The 19,766-nt window shown below is 38.2% G+C and overlaps 1 protein-coding gene across 1 annotated transcript in view; it reads left to right on the forward strand.

Annotated features, from left to right (window-relative positions):
• Nucleotides 1–19,766, forward strand: part of GRM8 (glutamate receptor, metabotropic 8) — a gene marked incomplete at its 3' end in the record, with an annotated part of 325,095 nt that overhangs the window by 148,124 nt on the left and 157,205 nt on the right. Inside the window, exons 3-5 of the mRNA XM_009332028.1 lie at nt 13,458–13,593; nt 14,073–14,227; nt 16,689–16,826. Coding sequence (XP_009330303.1) covers nt 13,458–13,593; nt 14,073–14,227; nt 16,689–16,826 — 429 coding nt within the window. The remainder of the gene's footprint in view (nt 1–13,457; nt 13,594–14,072; nt 14,228–16,688; nt 16,827–19,766) is intronic.

Raw genomic sequence — 19,766 nt, forward strand, 5'->3', positions numbered from 1 at the left:
AAAGAGCAGGTTCTTCTGTTTCTTCCTGCATGGATAACAGCTTTCTCCCCATGTTTTTCCTTCTTTGATGTTAGGTAGAGCCTTTGTTGCTTTTAGAATGTTAGTGAGAATGAAGCCATGTTTCTACTATCTGAAAAAAAGGATAGGCAGGGTTAAATCCTGTCCTAGTACAACTATTGACAGACTATGTAAAAGCAGACTTTGATCCTACTTGCTGGTTATTTCCCAGCAAGGCAAGGCAGTGCATTCCCACCATTTTAGAAATAGTGTGAATAGGCCTGAATCAGATCACTTATTGGACCTCCTATCCAGAATCCTTAGTCTGAATCTAAGAATTTTTCAGTGATTCAACTTACAGAGTTGCTACCTGTATTCTTACTGAATAAGGACTTTAAAGGACTGAGAATACGTAGCAGACGTATCATTTACAAGACAGGATTAATTCAGAAGATTAATTTGATATTTGTGTCCTCAAAGAAAAGACAGATGTGAGTAATTAGACATTTAGTAAATGTAAACATTGCTGTATTTCTGCAATTTATATGTGCATAGATGGTACCTTTCATCCAAGAACATGTAAGTACCTTTTCAGCATTTATTATACTCCAGGATTAAAAACATTTCAGTGTTTTTACTCTTGTCTCATCATTTCTACATTGTTGTTACATGCCTTAAAGCAGACTAACACGTGTTCAATTTACAAGCTCTCTTCTATTGCATGCATAAGTCTTCCGAACACTTTCCCGCTTCTTCCTTCAGCTCTAAGTTCTCAGGCCCATTGCAGCTCTCTAAGCATGTCTCCTGGTTAGTCACTTTTGACCTGATGCCTGTTTTTTCTCTAGGGCTTTATGAATTAAGCTAATCCTCATCAACATGCTTCAAGAAAAGACTAATTAGCAGATCCACTCACTCCTAAACTTCTTCTCAAGAGATGTTTTACCAATTGGCATTAAATGCAGACACATCAGGCTCCTCTCTTTGACTTTGTGCTCAGATCCAAATCTCACAACACAGTGCCACAGACTTTCTTAAAGCTACAGTAGCTGTGTAGCCAACTTTAATTCAGTTACATTTTTAAAATTAAGGTAGGCTTCTGTAGATTTATTTATGTGGAAGTCTATGGAGTAACTCTTGTTCACTCACTAACTCATTCCTTTATTTTACTGCTGTGTTATAAAAGAAGTCTTGCTGATTCTTAATATTACTGTAGCTTCAACTGGTGTAAAGAAACATAAAGACCTGAAGCTATATACAAGACTTAGCTTTATTCTCTTCATATTTTATAACCCTCAGTGATAAAGTCAGAAGATAAAGTTCATCAGTATTTTTAGATCCTAATGGTGTTCTTACCCTAGTGTCCAGCTCTCAAAGTACTTTAAACTCAGATAAATATAGTTAGGTACTAACATCAAAATAGATATATGAATTTTGCAAATGTAACTTGCAGTCTAGATACCTAATTAAATAAACTCAGCCTTCCTAATTTGTATAAGAGAAGGTTACTTATAACTTAATTACATAACTTAATAATGTACAAGTTGTTGTGTTTGGAAGAATGCGGGAGATGGATCTCTGTTTTTGATGAAAAAAGTGTAACCAGACCCAGTTGTTGTAAAATGAAGTTAGAAACATTAAACTGATGAAAAGGAACTTTTTTTTTTTTCCAGTAATGAGGATTATAAATCACTGGAGAAACTTCTACAGGGGTGTGCACACCCTTCATACCTTGAAATGGTTATTTTTTTAGCTGTATACACTTTAGCTCAGATGGAAATCAGCTGGTTTCAGACATTATAGGGTAACATTCTTTGACTCACTACACATGGAACCACTCAGAAATTATAGTTCCATTTCACTGGAAATTCTGATATAAAAAATAAAACTAATACTGAAATTTTCCATAGGGAAAATAAAATATTTACTTCTCAAGTGTTTAACTTCTTTGTCTCAGTAATGTTTACGCGACATCTTGTACTGAATAAAAAAGAAAAAAAAGCTTAGAATGATACATTTGAAATAAAAAAATCACATTTTGTCTTAATGTTTTAATATTGTTAAGATAAAAGGAAAAAAATCAACCAGTATGTCTTTTTATCCTTTAAAATTTTGTCAAACAAGTGCAAAATATTTCAATTTTAACAAAACTGCCTTTCCAAAAGATAACTTAGGCCTTTGAAAAAGATTCTAATCAACCTTAAGTGTGGAATAGGCCAAGGTAGATGATGAAAATTGTCTCTTTAGGCCTGAAAATCTTTTCTCTTTTAGTCTAATCCATGAACAGAGCTTCTTGTATATGATGTCATCTCTGTAAGGTAGTCATGACTCAGAAGAGAACTTCAGCTTTTCCTGCATGGCTGAAGTCAGCGTGGCTCCTGAAGACAATTTCTGTGAAAGCAGACTAGGCTCTTTGAGGACAAGGTTGCAAGTGAGCACTTGAGCAATGTTGTCACGGGCTCAACTTTAGGCATGCTATCTGGAGAATTTATGCAGTAAAACCCATTACCTCCATGTGTAAGATTTTGTTGTAGGAGACTGTGAATCTATATTATATTCGCTTTCTGGGGATTAGATTTGCCTACAAGATTCCCTGTCAGAAGTGATTTTTCTTGGTTTTCATTACAAATTTGGGCTTATAATTTCATGTAGAGAAAACCACAAAATTCTTTTTTCCCAGTTTCAGACAAAACTTAGCTGACAGTTATTTTGTTTTACTTCAAATTTGAGACTATTGTTTGAATGTCACATTCAAGCTCAAACGTCAGTAATCAAACTCAGACTTATCTTCATTAAAGCTAAGTAAGTCTTTACATGCAAACTATTTTGATAGTTCAAATTCTGAGAAATTAAATATTTGATGACCAGAGATAACCTAAGCTAAATAACAGACGCCTAATTTTAAGAATAATTCTCTGATACTAGACTGTTTGGTTAAAGGAATACATAAAAAAAGAAGGAAATAATTGCTTTTGCCACCAACATTCTGGAAGATAGCAAAAGGCAAAAGGGATTTTTTTTTTTAAGTGAATACAAGAAATCTGTGGCTATTTTATGACCACAAAGAAGAAGAAGGTCTTAACTTATAAACGTGGACCGAAAAGTTTCAGAATGAGAACATGAATCACTGCTGCTATTTTTCTTAGAAGACATGATTAAAAGTCAGATTCCGTTGCCTGTGTACAGCATTTAAGTGCAAAGGAGGTGACTGAAGGCAATCTTTGAACACCGTGATAGCAGTAAGAAGCATGCAAGGGAAAAGCAGGACACCATCCTACCATTAAAATCAGGCAATCTAAGTCCGCTTAACTGAAAACAGTCTTTTATATCACTGATAAAATATTTAAAATAAACAGGGCAGGGAGTGGAATAAAAAAATATTAAACCGAAGATCCCAGTAGGGAACAAATTATCCTAAAAGAGGAAAGATTATATTTATTTAGAAATAAATGTTTTTACAAAATCCAGCCCTTCTTGTGGTGGGGTTTCTTTTCCTGCCTCAACATAGTTATAAGGGATGCTATAAGCTCCTGTGTCATCTTCATGATGCTGAATACACCCATTGGGGATTGTGACTTGGGTCCGTTCATAGACTATACTTGGAGATGAACTAGTGATTTTTATGCCTGACCCACCTCTAGAATTTTTTGAAGCAGTCATTTGTATCTAAACTCCCTAAAACATCAAATCCAAATCTTTACAGCCACTCAGGCCCATTAGTACTGAGAATTTTAGAGAAATGGAGGAAAGAATAAGGGCAATATTCAAGCAAATTTACTCTCAGAGAAAAATATGTTAGGTAACCACAGGCCAGGGTCTGAGTTCACACTATTACTTTGTTATAAATCAGAACTGATGTTACTTTAAAAAAAAAAAATTGAAAATCTTTTAGAATTTAGGCATTTATGAAATTTCTTTTTATAACCTAAGTTTTCCTGATCTTTAGAAAGCAAACAAAAATAAAGAGGGTCTCCTTTCTGCGTTAAGGATGTACCTGGCATGTAGCAGAAAACAGAAAATAGCAGTATATTGCTTTTTTCATATTATGCCTCTGCAAGTTCTAAATCTGCAAGTAGGAAGAACCATGTTTCCCCAGAGGGAGATATTCATACCCACCGCGATGATAAAAAAAGACATAGCTGTGAAAGCATTGCAGCAGCTGGCCAGTAAATATAAGTGGAGACCAATTTCAATTACATTCTTTTGGCCACAGATCATTTTGAAGTTTGACTGGGCATCCCATGTCCTTTATGAACTAGTTATACAGTGATTCACTGTGGAGAGGAAAATTCCTCTCTCACAACCTTCCAGAATTCATTGTTTTCAAGCTTTTTTTTGCTGGGTATGTGATTTTTACCCATTCATAAACATCCCTACTACAGATGAATATTTTTAGCCTCTCACTTTCAAGATTGTGAAAGTTGGCTTTCGTTTACACAAATAGCACTAAAAAGTCAAAGGATAAAAAACATGTTGTGGTTTTTTTTCAAGCCTACAAAAAAAAAAAAGTCAGTAGGTTTGGTGATGGTGAGTTATTGCAGTTATTTTCCGCCAGATGCTGGTGTTAACGGAAGCTGTAATGGTACATTTGGAATGGTTTCTTCAAAAAAAAAAAAAAAAAGAATTTTTTACTGTTCAGAATGGAAGTATAAAATATCAGCTCTCTCTTGCTTCATGTCACCTTAGAGACAGACTCTGATGACTGAAGGCAATAGCCAGTGGTCTCATATGGAGCCAGAGCTGTTTTTTTTCTTTCTTCCTGGACAGGCTGGATCGATGGGCCGAGGCCAACTGTATGAGATTCAACAAGGCCAAGTGCCGGGTCCGGCACTTCGGCCACAACAACCCCATGCAGCGCTACAGGCTTGGGGAAGAGTGGCTGGAAAGCTGCCTGGCGGAAAAGGACCTGGGGGTGTTGGTCGACAGCCGGCTGAACATGAGCCGGCAGTGTGCCCAGGCGGCCAAGAAGGCCAATGGCGTCCTGGCCTGTATCAGAAATAGTGTGGCCAGCAGGAGTAGGGAAGTGATCGTGCCCCTCTACTCGGCACTGGTGAGGCCACACCTCGAATACTGTCTTCAGTTTTGGGCCCCTCACTACAAGAAGGATGTTGAGATGTTGGAGCGTGTCCAGAGAAGGGCAACGAGGCTGGTGAGGGGTCTGGAGCACAAATCTTATGAGGAGCGGCTGAGGGAACTGGGGTTGTTTAGCCTGGAGAAAAGGAGGCTGAGGGGAGACCTCATTGCTCTCTACAACTACCTGGAAGGAGGTTGTAGCGAGGTGGGTGTTGGTCTCTTCTCCCAAGTAACTGGCGAAAGGACGAGAGGAAATGGCCTCAAGTTGCGCCAGGGGAGGTTTAGATTGGATGTAAGGAAAAATTTCTTTACTGAAAGAGTGGTTAAACATTGGAACAGGCTGCCCAGGGAAGTGGTTGAGGCCCCATCCCTGGAAGTATTTAAAAGACGTGTAGATGAGGCGCTTAGGGACATGGTTTAGTGGGCATGGTGGTGTTGGGTTGACGGTTGGACTCGATGATCTTGGAGGTCTCTTCCAACCTTAATGATTCTATGATTCTATGATTCCTTTTTTATTTTAGAATTAACATCTGCTTTGCCCATGAAGTAAGTATCTGTGTGAGCACATGTGTTTGTGAAATATACATGCCTGTGAATACATATAGGAATGTAAAAAAACAGATTTAAAAGGAATGGGTGAGTTGTATTTATCAGAATGTTTTGTGTTCTTTCATGGTTTCACTGAATGCCTTCTAATTCTTTTTTTTTTCCCAAAAGAATGAATAAAAGGAAGACCCAACAAAAAACATTGCTGAAAGGACTTTTTAAAAACACTAAAATAAATGAGACATTAAACTCTTCAAAGCTGTTAGTTTTGAGTAGAAAACTCATGACTGTAGCTGACATGTTAGCGGAAATGCATCATCATTCTGCTTGTGCATTAAAAACATCTTTGTCACAAATATTAAGGGATTTTGAGAAAATGCATTTTTACTTAAATAAAGGAAAAAAGACCTCAATGTATAGGCTCAAAATGCAGACTGTTTTTGTCTGTTGGAAGATTATAACAAAAGCTCTCTTCCTCCATTACGTTTTAGTGTATTGGATACTAAGTGTCACTTTTGTCCATTCAGAGCAAAGTATTATTAATTTTTTTTTAATTTTTAAATGTTTTTCTTTCTATTATCTTACATCAAAAAGTATTACCACTCTTGGCTGAAGAATTAACTGTCTTTGCAAGAGTAACTGAATTGTTTGCTGAGGTATTTGGTGAGCTTCTGAAGAAACGAAAAGCCACAAGAATTCAGGATATTTCCATACTGCAGTTAGTTGGTCACTGCAAGAAAGGAGATGTACCGGAATGAGATTTTATTTAACGAGATTTGGACATGAATAGCAGTGAAGATGCCATGGCATGGACTTCAGTGGGAGCATGGAGCCTGCAGAAGGCTCAGGTTCTTATTTGTAAAGCTAAGCTACTCTGAAGTCCTTATAGGTACATCAGTGATCACATAGTTTCTTGGGGTAGTTAAGTGAAGGTAGCTCTGCAAAGAATGCATGGCTGCATTCAGACCTCCCAGCTACAGTACTTTGGCATTAAGGAGACATTTACATTTTGAAAAATTTTTGCTTGTGAAATTTGACCTTCAACCTGTAATTATATCTTCCTAAGTGTCACTCCCTGTTGACTCGTACTCTAGAAAATTATGGTTAAGGGCATCTAGGGATACACAAGAGGATGACAGCAAGTTGGTTGTGGTTTAAATAATAATTCCTAAAAATTCCTGATTGTCAGCATCAGTGAAAGTCCCAGGCAGAAGAGTCACTTACCTTATTTTTCTTTAACATTCAGATTTCTTAGCATCCAAATTTATCAAATAATGAACTGTCTGCTTAAAAAGAAGTTCTTGATGGATTCACTAAGTCACAAGGCTATCCTGATTTTTGTCAACAGATCCTGTGTGGAGCATCTTGTTGTTTTTAATATCTCTGACAAGCTTCATGCTGAACTACATTCCTGGCAATTGGAACAGAATTCCAGTATAACCAGGTCTAGATTTTCTAGACTTTCAATACAACCAGGGGAAGGACTGGAAGAGGAGGAGAAATGTAGTTGTCTGGTTTTCCTCATGTTCTCTTACATCATGTGATACTGTCAGAAGTGTGCAGTCTCCTGTCAGACAGAGGCTGTGTCTGCCTGTGACAGCACCCTGTGTACCTCACAAGAGAGTTTCTTACTGAGGCTTCTTCTGAGTCTCTGACATCTGTTCCCACAATTTGAATAAGAAATTCTCTGCCTTCACACATTTCTGTAATGTCTTTTGGAAACTTTCCACAGGCCTACATTAAAATTTTCTTGGCCTAGTGACCAGTCACATATAATTAATCTTAAAAAAAAGAAAATGTATACTTGAAGACAGCTGAGAAAGTCCTGCCAGGTAGGACTGGGTCCCAGATGTGCTCTGGCTATTCGTCTTGAGCTTTTTCAGGAGCAATGTGATGTGCGGTGAAGCTGTCATGAAATAATTGACTTGCAATGATGTGTGCTTAGTCAGGTGAGGTATGCCTCCTTATGCTAAGAAATAGATAGCTTGTCAAAGCAAGCGCATAACTTGATCCCTTCCCCTTTTACAATGGTAGGGCTAGGTATATACATGGGGAGATAAAATAGTTTAGAGGGTAAACTGGGCTGAGCAATATGGTTGTGGTCCCAACACTGAACACAGTTGAACTGAAAACTGCCTTCAGCTTTTTTGATACAAAGACAGTGCCCTTTCTTCTGTATCCTACTTAGCTGATCCATAATGTAGTGCTGGATCCTAGCTGGGGTAGGAGAGAATATGGCCCTTGTATTTACATTTAGCTTCATCTTTCAGTCTTTGCTTCAGGAAATTCATTAGTTAGTGCAAGTTTTCTACCAAGTCTGCTTGCTATTTTCCAAATACACCTTCAGCATCACTTCTTCTGACACCCACCTCTGCATACTTGAGTATTTAATGGTTTGCAATTAGCTTACCACCTTGTGACTTCAGAACCCATGAGAGCTAAAATGAATATTTATCATTATAAAATCACCGTAAGTTTAACCACCAAAATGATGCAGGTACTACATTTCCCTTTTGTTTTATTTTTTATTTGGTAGAATCATTGTTGTAAGAGCACAAAAAGAAAGGAAAATCTTATTGATCGAATGTACTGACAATATCTTCAAAATCTACCAGATTTTTGTTTAGCTATTACCTATTTCCCACAAGCTGTGTTTTACAGAGCACCTGTAAGCAAGCCAAGCCTAGCATGGAACAATTTGTTTAAGATGTGATTTTTATCACAATGGAGAAAACAACTCAAAACATATTATTGTAAATCAGGGCTGGGTATGTCCCCATTTTAAAAGCACATGAGTTACCAGCTGCTAACCATGGTGCAGAGCAGCTGGACTGAGCCCCTCATCATGAGTGGGGCAGCGCCTGCTGTGAGCCTGATTTCCAGCTCCCACCTCTGGTTTCCTTCTGTTGTGGTTTAACCTCAGCCAGCAACTGAGCACCACACAACCACTTGCTCACTCCTTCCCCCCCTCCCCCCCCGGTGGGATGGGAGAGAGAATTGGAAGATTAGAAGTGAGAAAAACTCATGGGTTGAGACCAAAACAGTTTGATAATCAAAATTTAATTTATTTAATAAATTAAATAATAATTTAATAAATAATTATAATTATTATAATAAATAATTAATAATAATAATAATACACAAAGCAAGTGATGCACAATGCAATTGCTCACCACCCGCCGACCAATGTCCAGCCAGTCCCCAAGCAGTGGCCCCCTGGCCAGCTTTCCCCCGGTTTATGTACTGAGCATGACGTCACCTGGTATGGAATGTCCCTTTGGCCAGTTTGGGTCAGCTGTCCTGGCTGTGCCCCCTCCCAGCTTCTTGTGCACCTCCAGCCTTCTCAGTCGGTAGAGCATGGGAAGCTGAAAAGCCTTTGACTAGTGTAAGCACTGCTTAGCAACAACTAAAACATCGGTGTGTTATTAACATTGTTCTCATCCTAAATCCAAAACACAGCACTGTACCAGGTACTAGGAAGGAAATTAACTCTATCCCTGCCAAAACCAGGACACCTTCTCTTCATCGTCCCCTGGCCTCAGGTGCTGCATATCACACTCAATAGCTGTTAGACAGAAGACAAATGGATACTTATCACTGACACAGTGCAGTTCATATTAACTTTTATTCCTCAAATCAAGCTCTGGGATGACTGGGTACAACCTTAGTTTTACAGATCTGAGAACAGACAAAAGAGGCTTAGCGCAGTTTGGTGCTAAGACTTTTTTTTCCCCCCAGAGTAGTTGAAGAACTGTTTTCCACCAGTGCCCCATCTTAATGTCTTTAAAATGTGTGATTCTTGCAGACCCTTAATTTCATCTCCTATGTCATATATGAATTAGGGAATGGGTACAATAGGAGGGCGTACAATTACTGGTATCTGTTCCTAGTTGCGCTACCTGAAATGAGTCTGTCTGTCTGACTCCTTTCTTGGTCTCAGTAACAGCTTTTAGTGCAGCCCTCTCTGAAGCCTGTTCATAAGTCCTTTTAATTGACCGGGTTTGAACAAAATATTTCCTTTTCAGTAAGAAGAAAGTTAGCTCTCATTTCCTCATACAAATGTTAGATTAGTCATAATTTTAGCCAAGGGAAATTTAGACCAATGTATTTTTTTAGGTACATCCCCAGACAATGAAGGATAACAAACATTTTAGAAACCAGCAACAGGGGCAAGCAGTCATCATGCCAAATCAGTCAGAAATGCTGACAGGGTGAAACATGTAGACACTATTTGTTCTTATGATTCAAAGCCATAAATCCTCCAGGGGCATTAGGTGTCTGAACCATCTGCCCTTTGGCACCTCTGCAGCAAATGGTAAATCCATTGGTACCATGTATGAGACATCTGTTCTCAAACGCTATTTCTTCTTGATTTGGGGAAATCTCTCTTTTGTTCACGCTTCATAAGATTATCCTAACTACTGGCCTTAAAACCTGTCCTGTTAGTACCTCTGCTAGCATTTTTTGAGGAATAATTATTCCTTATTCAGTTTGCTGGCTCCTATGAATCCTTTTCCTAGACACTCATCTCTCTCTGTGTCTGGGCACTTAGCCCAGGCTGTAGATTTCAAAGGCAGCAGGGTGCTGAGAGGTTAGACACGGTAATGTGGTAAGTACCTTTGTGGATCTAGCATTTCACCATTAGCTGAAAATTGATACTCCGTTATTTGTTTGAGCAACAGCTGTATACGCAATATATAGATAAAAGTGTACACAAAGTGTTTTTTGTGTTGGAGATAGCTTACACAATTCATTATAAATGTAGCAACAAGGCTGAAGTGCATTTTGTTTTGTTCCTATTCATACTTAACACATTCTTCAATGTAGAGATGCTAAAATGCACACAGTACAGTCATGATTGAACTTGCTGCTGCAATGATGGAATAGTGTTTCTTCTACACCATTTTGACTGAAAATAGCTTTTTTAGATACTGCAGCTTTTCATTGCTTGATATCCATTCCACACAGATTGTAGATGGCTGTATATAGTGTATTATATGTACGCATTTTGTAATATTTGCATTTGAGTTTTAGGTGGAAAGAATTTTTTTTCCTAAGGGCCATTGCATGAATAGAAATAGCTGAAAAATGTACTCTCAAAATTTGTGAGGTAACAAATTATTCCTTTATGTCATTTTTTAGGATCTGTTTTACTTTTCGTACCTGAATGACTCTGGGGACAGTTAAAAGCTTGGCATTGTTTTTCAGTTTTCCCTTTTTAACAGTGAATTGCTGTTTGTTAAATTTACAGGATGTCTGCTAAATATTTCTCTTACATTTCAGCCCTGTTACTTGAGAAAGATTGTCGTAAAGGACTTTTTGAGTGTTTATCACAGTAGCTTAATATCAGTTTAGAAAATTGGCTAAAGATTTTATAGTACAGTGTCCATCTTTTCATTACTGGATTGTCAAAGATACCTGGCAAATATGAAGGTCACCTGCTATATGGGCTCATCTGTTGTTATTGGCAAATTAGCTGTCCGTCATGGGGACCCAGGCTGTTGATAAAAATATGAAGAAATATGTTGCCAGAGAAAGGCACTATATTCCATTTTAAGGCAGATAAATTATTTATATCTTTGTACTATTTATAGGTGGTAAAGAAATGTGTACAGACAATTTTTGTTAGAAATGGCAGATGTTCTGATTTGCAAATATTATTTCTTTCATATAAAACAGAGAAGAATTCAGGATAAATCTAAATGATAGTATGCATCTCTCAATCTAATAAAATAATAATGTAACTTCCCAAGAAATTGATGCATAGCTGAAAAAGGTGATATGTTTGCCTGTGACTAGAACTGGCTGATATAATTTGAAAGTTGTTATTTTTATACTGGCAGTTGTTAATTCCATGCTTCAGCTATGCCATGTCTAAACTTGATTCAAACTTAAGATCTGCCTGTGCAGAGAACTATTGAAGTCGATTAAATTCTGCAGAGGCAGAAGAAAATCTGGTAGTGAATACCAACCATTTTCTAAATATTACATAGAATAGAATAGAATAGAATAGAATAGAATAGAATAGAATAGAATAGAATAGACTATTGCAGTTGGAAGAGACCTACAATGATCATCTAGTCCAACTGCCTGATCAATTCAGGGCTGACCAAAAGTTAAAGCATGTTGTTAAGGGCATTGTCCAAATGCCTGTTAAATACTGACAGGCATGGGGCAGCTTTGAACAATTCCCACTCGTTCTTTGAGTAAAAGAAATTAAAAAAAAGCTTCATAAATACCTTTATTTTGTTTGTTTGTTTGTTTTACTTAAAGATTAAATACATTCAGCTTAAGAAAGCTAACACAAGAGACCTCTGTAATGTCTTCATGTAGCTCTACATCCTAAGCTGCATCTGGCTGGACTTTTGTTTTTGTTCAAATCCTATCACTGACAGTGTGTATCAATCTAATGTGTGAAGTATTTTGGAAAAACATAAGGTTGACATTTTGATAGGGAGCACAAGACTGTTGAGAAAGTTGGAAAGCCTCCCCATATACAGCATAGCCATCTAACTGTGACTTCAGTTGTCTAATTACCTTTGATAGATAGACATGTATATGCCCCGAATGATCTTATACATCAGAAAATAAATACCAGCATTCATTAAAAATAGAACAGCTCTTTTAAAACACATTCTTATTCTTTCCCACACTGAAGGCGATCTTCAATGTAGAAGTATTTAGATGCAGAGATGCAAAAATTATCATTTGTTTTGCCTTTGTCTAGTAACATGTCACTTTTTGTTAGAAATAAACATTTTCTCATTTTCTTAATTTTCTGGTTTTATTAATGATTAGATTCTCCACAAGAGGCTCTTATTTTGGGAATAACAACAGGCAAGAGCAAGTATTGGTGGGAGTTAGATGTACCAATGCAAATCAGGCGATAGTTCTTAAAGAAAAAATAATTAAAATAAACAAATCAGCAAACTATCACAGAAGGATCATCGATGGTATAGGAAGTTGGTGTCAATCTGGATTCAGTGCTTCATGAAACAGGCTCAAGGAATTTCTCTCCTTGTCTGCTCAAACATAGATAACAGTGTCATAATTGGGAAGTAGAGATTCCCCTGCATCAGTGTATGAAAGCCATTAGAAATCACTGAGTTTCTGTAGAAATTTGTCCCTTTTTGCAGGACAGGTAAAATGTAAAGATTTCAATTGCCACTTTCCTCCTGTCAGGAAGAGATATAAATATAATCTCTGAGTTTGTGTTCATTTGCTGATTAGTAATTTAGAATATTCAATGACAACCCAAAACCTCTTAAATAATTAAGACAACAATTAAGAATGTCATAATAACAATTAGAAGTGATCTGTATGTATTCGTTCATAAGAGAACATTTCAAATTATCTACTTGCTTCTGTAACCACAGCATTTATTGTTAATCTTATACACTTTGTTGAAAAAGGAGAGGCGTATGATAGTGCCTGGTACTGGAGAGCCATATTATGAACATAACTGTTAAATTGTGGCTCCATGGTTAAATGCAACCCTGTGGCAAGGCTTAGTTCTCAGCTGCCGTAAGTTGGGGTAGGTCTGTAGAACTCAGTCCAGCTGAGCCAGAGTGTGGTGCTTGAGGATCTGGCTTAGGCTGTTGTTTAAAATTTTATATTAAAAATATAGTAACAGGTAACTGAGTTGTGCTCTTTAATTCAGTGTTAAGTGTGTAAGTTTATACAGTGCATATTTCAAAATATATAGATAAGGTAACTTTTGGCTGCACTGCTATATGTCAGATTAACATCTTGTTTTCTTTGCCTGCCTGGTGAACTATAGATTATCTAAAATGTGGATATTTAACATTTTAAAATTCTTCTTTTTCCCTTTTAATTTTTCTCAGGAGGTGTTTGCATTGCTCAGTCACTCAAAATCCCTCGAGAACCGAGACCAGGAGAATTTGAAAAGATCATCAAGCGCTTGTTGGAAACTCCAAATGCTCGAGCAGTGATCATGTTTGCGAATGAAGATGATATTAGGTGCCTGTTTCTTAATTTTGTGTATTGAAGATATTCTCTCCACAGAGGTGCTCAGTTGGCTGGTGCAGAATAGAATAACACAGGAGGTTTCAGATTCAATCCTATGTAAATATATTTGGAAATCTGGTGATAAGAAATTGAGTTGCAATTATACAGTGTGCTGGTCCTTTATTCTATGAAGATCTAACCTGTTCCTAGTTCCTAAGAGTGCAGCTCCAATAGATTGTTATTTGGTGACTGAAAAGCAAGAAATCAATAAGAATACTAGAAAAATATGGCTAAAGAGGAAACAAATTAACTTGTAGAGTACTATATCCTGAGTTCACTACAGCTGTTGTTGAATATGCTTTAGACTGTGAAAACTATTGACTAATTGGTTAGTGTGAACTTACTTATGCATAGCCAGAATTAATGCTGGGGATTCTGAAGTTCTTTGTAAATGCAGTTTGTTTAATTAGTCATTTGTTGTTTATTTTCAGGCGAATACTGGAAGCAGCCAAAAAAGCTAATCAATCTGGACATTTCCTCTGGATTGGCTCAGATAGTTGGGGGTCAAAAATTTCACCAGTTCAGCAGCAGGAAGAGATTGCGGAAGGAGCAGTAACCATTCTGCCCAAAAGAACATCAATAGATGGTAGGAACACGCATGGCACAAAACCCTGATTTTCTATCAATGATCAAGCACTCTAACTCATTAAAAAAAAAAAATAAAATCATAGAATCATAGAATAGTTTGGGTCAGAAAGGACCTCTAAAGGTCATCCAGTCCAACCCCCCTGCAATGAGCAGGGACATCTTCAACTAGATCAGGTTGCTCAGAGCCCCGTCCAGCCTGAACTTGAATGTTTGCAGCTATGGGGCATCCACCACCTCTCTGGGCAACCTGTGCCAGTGTTTCACCACCCACAGCATGAAAAATGTCTTCCTTATATCTAGCCTAAATCTAACCCCCTTCAGTTTAAAGCCATTCCCCCTTGTCCTGTCGTAACAGGTCCTACTAAAATGTTTGTCCCCATCTTTCTTATAAGCCCCCTTTAAGTACTGATAGGCTGCAATAAGGTCTCCCCAAAGCCTTCTCTTCTCTAGGCTGAACAACCCCAACTCTCTCAGCCTTTCTTCAGAGGAGAGGTGTTCCAGACCCCTGATCATTTTTGTGGCCCTCTTCTGGACCTGCTCCAACAGGTCAGTGCCTTTCTTATGCTGAGGGCTCCACAGCTGGACACAGTACTCCAGGTGGGGTCTTACCAGAGCAGAGTAGAGGGGCAGAATCACCTCCCTCGACCTGCTGGTCACGCTTCTTCTAATGCAGCCGGGGATATGATTGGCCTTCTGGGCTGTGAGCACACATTGTTGGCTCACGTCCAGCTTTTCATCCACTAGTACCCCCAAGTCCTTCTCGGCAGGGCTGCTCTCAATCCCTTCATCCCCCAGCCTGTATTGATACCGGGGGGTTGCCCCAACCCACGTGCAAGACCTTGCACTTGGTCTTGTTACACCTCATGAGGTTCACACAGGCCCACTCCTCAAGCTTGTCCAGGTCCCTCTGGGTGGCATCCCATCCCTCAGGAGCGTCAAGTGCACCACTCAGCTTGGTGTCATCTGCAAACTTGCTGAGGGTGCACTCGATCCCTCTATGTCATTGATGAAGGTATTAAACAGTACCGGTCCCAATACGGACCCCTGCAGGACGCCACTCGTCACCAATCTCCATCTGGACATTGAACCATTGACCACTACCCTCTGGATGCGACCATCTAACCAGTTCCTCACCCACCGGACACTCCACCCATCAAAACCATACCTCTCCAGTTTAGAGAGAAGGATGTTGTGGGGGACCGTGTCAAAGGCCTCACAGAGGTCCAGATAGACAACATCTGTAGCCCTTCCCTTGTCCACTGATGTAGTCACTCCCTCATAGAAGGCCACTAGGTTTGTCAGGCAGGACTTGCCCTTGGTGAAGCCCATCATGTAGTCCTTGATTACAGGGAAATCAGGGAAAACCTTCCAACTAAGTAACTTGAGTTGGCCTGATCCAATATTCATTTAATGTCCCTGTTGAGATGAGGAGAGATTTAATGTCCCTGTTGAGATGCTGAATCTGCAATTAGGCAATCTTATAATTGTCTAATAACTAGAGCATGTGTGGTAGAGAGCTTCTTACCCATAGCCTGGTGGTTCTTTGGGACAAAAAAAGAGAGTATTGGATGGATGAATCCGCTCATTCTCCTGGGAGGAGATGAATCTAGGCTCTGCTTTCCTTTCCTGAACTTACTTTAAGAAGATATTAACAAAGTTTCTGACTTGTGGATGAAGTGGAAGTTGTTGGGTTGAATCACCTTATTCCTGGGAGGGTACTGGGCATAGTAACATCTCTTACTGTCTGGGTAAGTGCTCTAAATTGGTAAACAATTAGAAAAACTGAGCACTGTTGATGCTACTTGGAGAATTTAACCACATGGAAACATTTGTAACGAGTTTAATCCAGATGGTATGTGTTAGTCATGATTTCATTATGGCTGCTGGGTTGTAGGGGTTAGGCTGGTGCAAAATCTGATCAGGTTTACACAGAAATCTTTAGTTTCTCAACTAGGGACATGAAACATATAAATAGAAGCAGAATTTTAGGTGTCCTGGAAGCCTTCTGGTTCAACAGAGAGATACCTGGTGATTTTAGGTGGCCTTGAAATGATATTTATTTGGATCACAGTCTTTGACTAAGTAGTGATTATAGTTTGTCTAATTCCTTGTAGGTATCCAATTCTTTATTTGGGTCATGTGTGTATTAAATATTAAGCTATTTCCCTAACCATCTGCATTGCATTTTTTTAATTATTGAATTCTGCTGGAGCTTTAGACACTCTAACTGCTGTAGGTATTTAAAAAAAATCTTGTTCTACAGCAAATATGGGATAGTAACAAATACATTATTTTTTTAATCCTTAGATACTACTATGCTCATAACATATCTTCTTATAGTAGTTTGTACCTAAAAATTTTCTTGTTCTGATACTTATACAAAATCTCTTATTGTCTTTAAATGACTATTTTTATGCTGTATCATATTTTAATGCTTCTTTCACTTCTCTTAAATATAGGATTTGATAGATATTTTCGGAGCCGAACACTCGCTAACAATCGAAGAAATGTATGGTTTGCAGAATTTTGGGAGGAGAACTTTGGATGCAAGTTAGGATCACATGGAAAAAGAAATAGCAATATCAAGAAATGCACAGGTAACTGTGAAAGTAATACATTATCTGTAAAAGTTGTTTACTGGAGTGCAGGAAAGGAACTGCTTTCTTTTCATCATTCTTCTGGCTCCCTTTAATTCTCCAATGCAAATTATTGTGTTGTAAGAAAAATGTGACATTTTTTCTTAAACCTGAAGAAAAAATTCATGGGCAATGTTTGAGAAAGTTAGTAGTTAATTTGCACAAATCCAATGATGGTACGGATTTTGTTAAAGACCTGTGTCTATGGTTCAATTCCATTCATGTTTTCAATGACCTTCTCTGTCACTCCATCTATAGTTGTCAATATGATTTTTTTTTCATTTTTTTAATTTTTTTTTTTTTTTAGTGAATGGGCACATCACAGTAATTCTCATGTTGTTATCCCTGAAGTATATAAAGAGAAAATTAAATTTCTGTTTGAACTATTGAGGTCTTGATGATAGGTCAAGTCAAGAACTCCTTATTTAGTTTACAAACTGTGTTTGAGGATGGAGTAAAAATCAAATCAATATGTCCTTATTACTTGTTCTCATGTGAAAAGAACAGGATTCTATATTGTATTATAAAGTGGAAAGTTTCTATGAAGTTTGAGCAAAACCTCTATGTAACTGGCACTGCTGTTCTCAAACCTGCTTGCTCAGGCATCATACCCAGACACAATTGTCACGACAGCTAACATAGCAGTGTCATCAGTAGCTCTGAGTTTCATCTCACCTATGAGATGATGGCTTTTTGTGGTTTCTTGCAGGATTTACTACAAGATTGTTACCTTTAGTATTCTGTGACTACAGCAGACTGTTTATGTTACTTTTTGTATAGATAGTTTTTTGCCTAATGTCAGGGCTTCCAGTGTCATTTGCTTAATTACTGTCACCACCCCCAGCAGTACTGGTGGTGACCACCATCTCTGGGACTAGTGCCAGCAGTAATATTCGATTTTCTGTACTGCATACATAAGTCATCCATGTGCCTTGATTTCCCTGGCAGTGTTTTCTTTCACCAAATAATATTTTCCACATGGAAAGTGAATGTTTTTGTTCACTTACTCTTCTAGGATTTCTAGCTGCCTGGTGACACTGTCATGTAGCCTTTGTTATGGGGGTGCCCTTCCAAACTGTCTGCAAACAAAGCTGCACATCAGCACCCCACTTCTCCTGGGTTTGTCAGACAGACATACCATGCAGTCTCCAAGCACATGCACCATCAGTCCTGCACTTCCTGAACCATCAGAATTATTGCATTTGTACTGTGCCATCAATTCAAAGACTTACTGCATTGGGCTTTGCAATGCACAGATATCTCTCACACAGAAATATGAGAGCCATGTACGCACTCTCTCATTTCAACAATGACGCCTTGTCTTCTGCCTTTTACGACATACTCCACAAAAAAAAAGGTTGATATTCAGTTCCTCACTGAGTTAAATGATAGCTCGTTACTCTGATCCTTTAATCCTTGGCCTTGATTCATATAGCAGTAAGTCATGGCTGGGTAGTTACCCATGTCTGGGAAGGGATTATTTTGTTTTTACTATTTTAAGTGGAAAATAGATGCTTTTTTTGAAGTTCTTCAGTTGGAATGAGTGGTGTATGTGCTGGAGTTTGGGAAGCTCTAAATGTTACCACAGATGGTTTTATGACTTGTCTCAGCCTCATCACATCTGTCAAATTGAATTACCAAGTGAAAAGTAGTGTATAGAATGCATAGGTCGTATCTTGATAGATTCAAAGTAATTTGCGATTTGAAATTGATATCCATATATTTATGAAACAAAATTATGGTATGCTCTCTGTGCCTGAAAACAGAAAGAAAACATTTTCTGCACCCAGAAAGTTAACATAGTATCAAGGGATGGGATTAAGACGTGGGCAGTCTTGTATGAAGGTTACACATGCATTTTCACCTGCAGGGGAAAAAGCTATGAATTCTTCTGCAAGCAAGAGTATCTACGAGTGATAGGACCCTTGAATAAAACCACTTAAAGGTGGCTTACTACAATGGAAAAGACACTTGGACAGCAGCAGACCTGAAACAAGCTGATGATTCATCATGATCCCTATGCTTGTTTAACTCAAATCTAAAGGGTTGGATAACAAAAATAACCAAAATGTGTTCCTTTTAAGTAAACTGAATCAAAAGATGAAGGTGGAAGTTCAAAATAAATGTCCTGTGATTTAAGGAGAAATGCTAGGTGGAGAATGGGGGAATGACCCTCCCCTCCCAGTCTAGACCTAGAGAATCACAAATGGCATCTTGACCAACCCCAGTTCATTTGCCATGGCTTCCCACGCACAAAAGAGAGGCAGCAATGAAATCCTGCCTGGTTCTTCGTACCACAGCCCTCAAAGCAGATGAGTCAGTCTACTATGATCTATGTCTGCTAAAGATTAGAGAAGAATATCCCACCCATGAGTTTGTCTTTCCCTTTAAAAGTCAAAGACGTTACTTCATGGCCAAGTCTGCTCTGAAATAATGGCGGTAAATGAAAGAAATGAATGAACCCCCAAATTTCAACAGGGATATAGGAGCTGTTACATTTAATTGTTTATAACTTAATATTGAAAACTTTGATCCTTGGCCTATCCCAGTTGCCAGTTGTCCTTCCAGTGGGTTTTCTCTGAAACTTTATGTGTACTTTCTCAGTCCTAAATTTCAGCTCAATTCTTAAAAGGAATGTATACCCATCTCTAGTTCAGGACTTAAAGACTGAACTTAAAAACACCATTTATCCTAATTTTCCCATATTTTATCTGGGCACTGCAGATAATAAGATCTTCTTTGTCTTTTGCCCACCAGCCCAATTTGTGTATCATGTCAATAGCCACTGATACACTGAAAGAAATCCAAAAACTCGAGGTACAGCCGTAATCTGAAAATGTCCCTCTCCAAAAATATTAAAAGGCAAATTGCTAGGTATAAAGTTTTCTCAGGCTTGAGATA

This window comes from Pygoscelis adeliae, unplaced genomic scaffold (assembly GCF_000699105.1).
Source record: "Pygoscelis adeliae isolate BGI_AS28 unplaced genomic scaffold, ASM69910v1 Scaffold49, whole genome shotgun sequence".
Taxonomy (NCBI): domain Eukaryota; kingdom Metazoa; phylum Chordata; class Aves; order Sphenisciformes; family Spheniscidae; genus Pygoscelis; species Pygoscelis adeliae.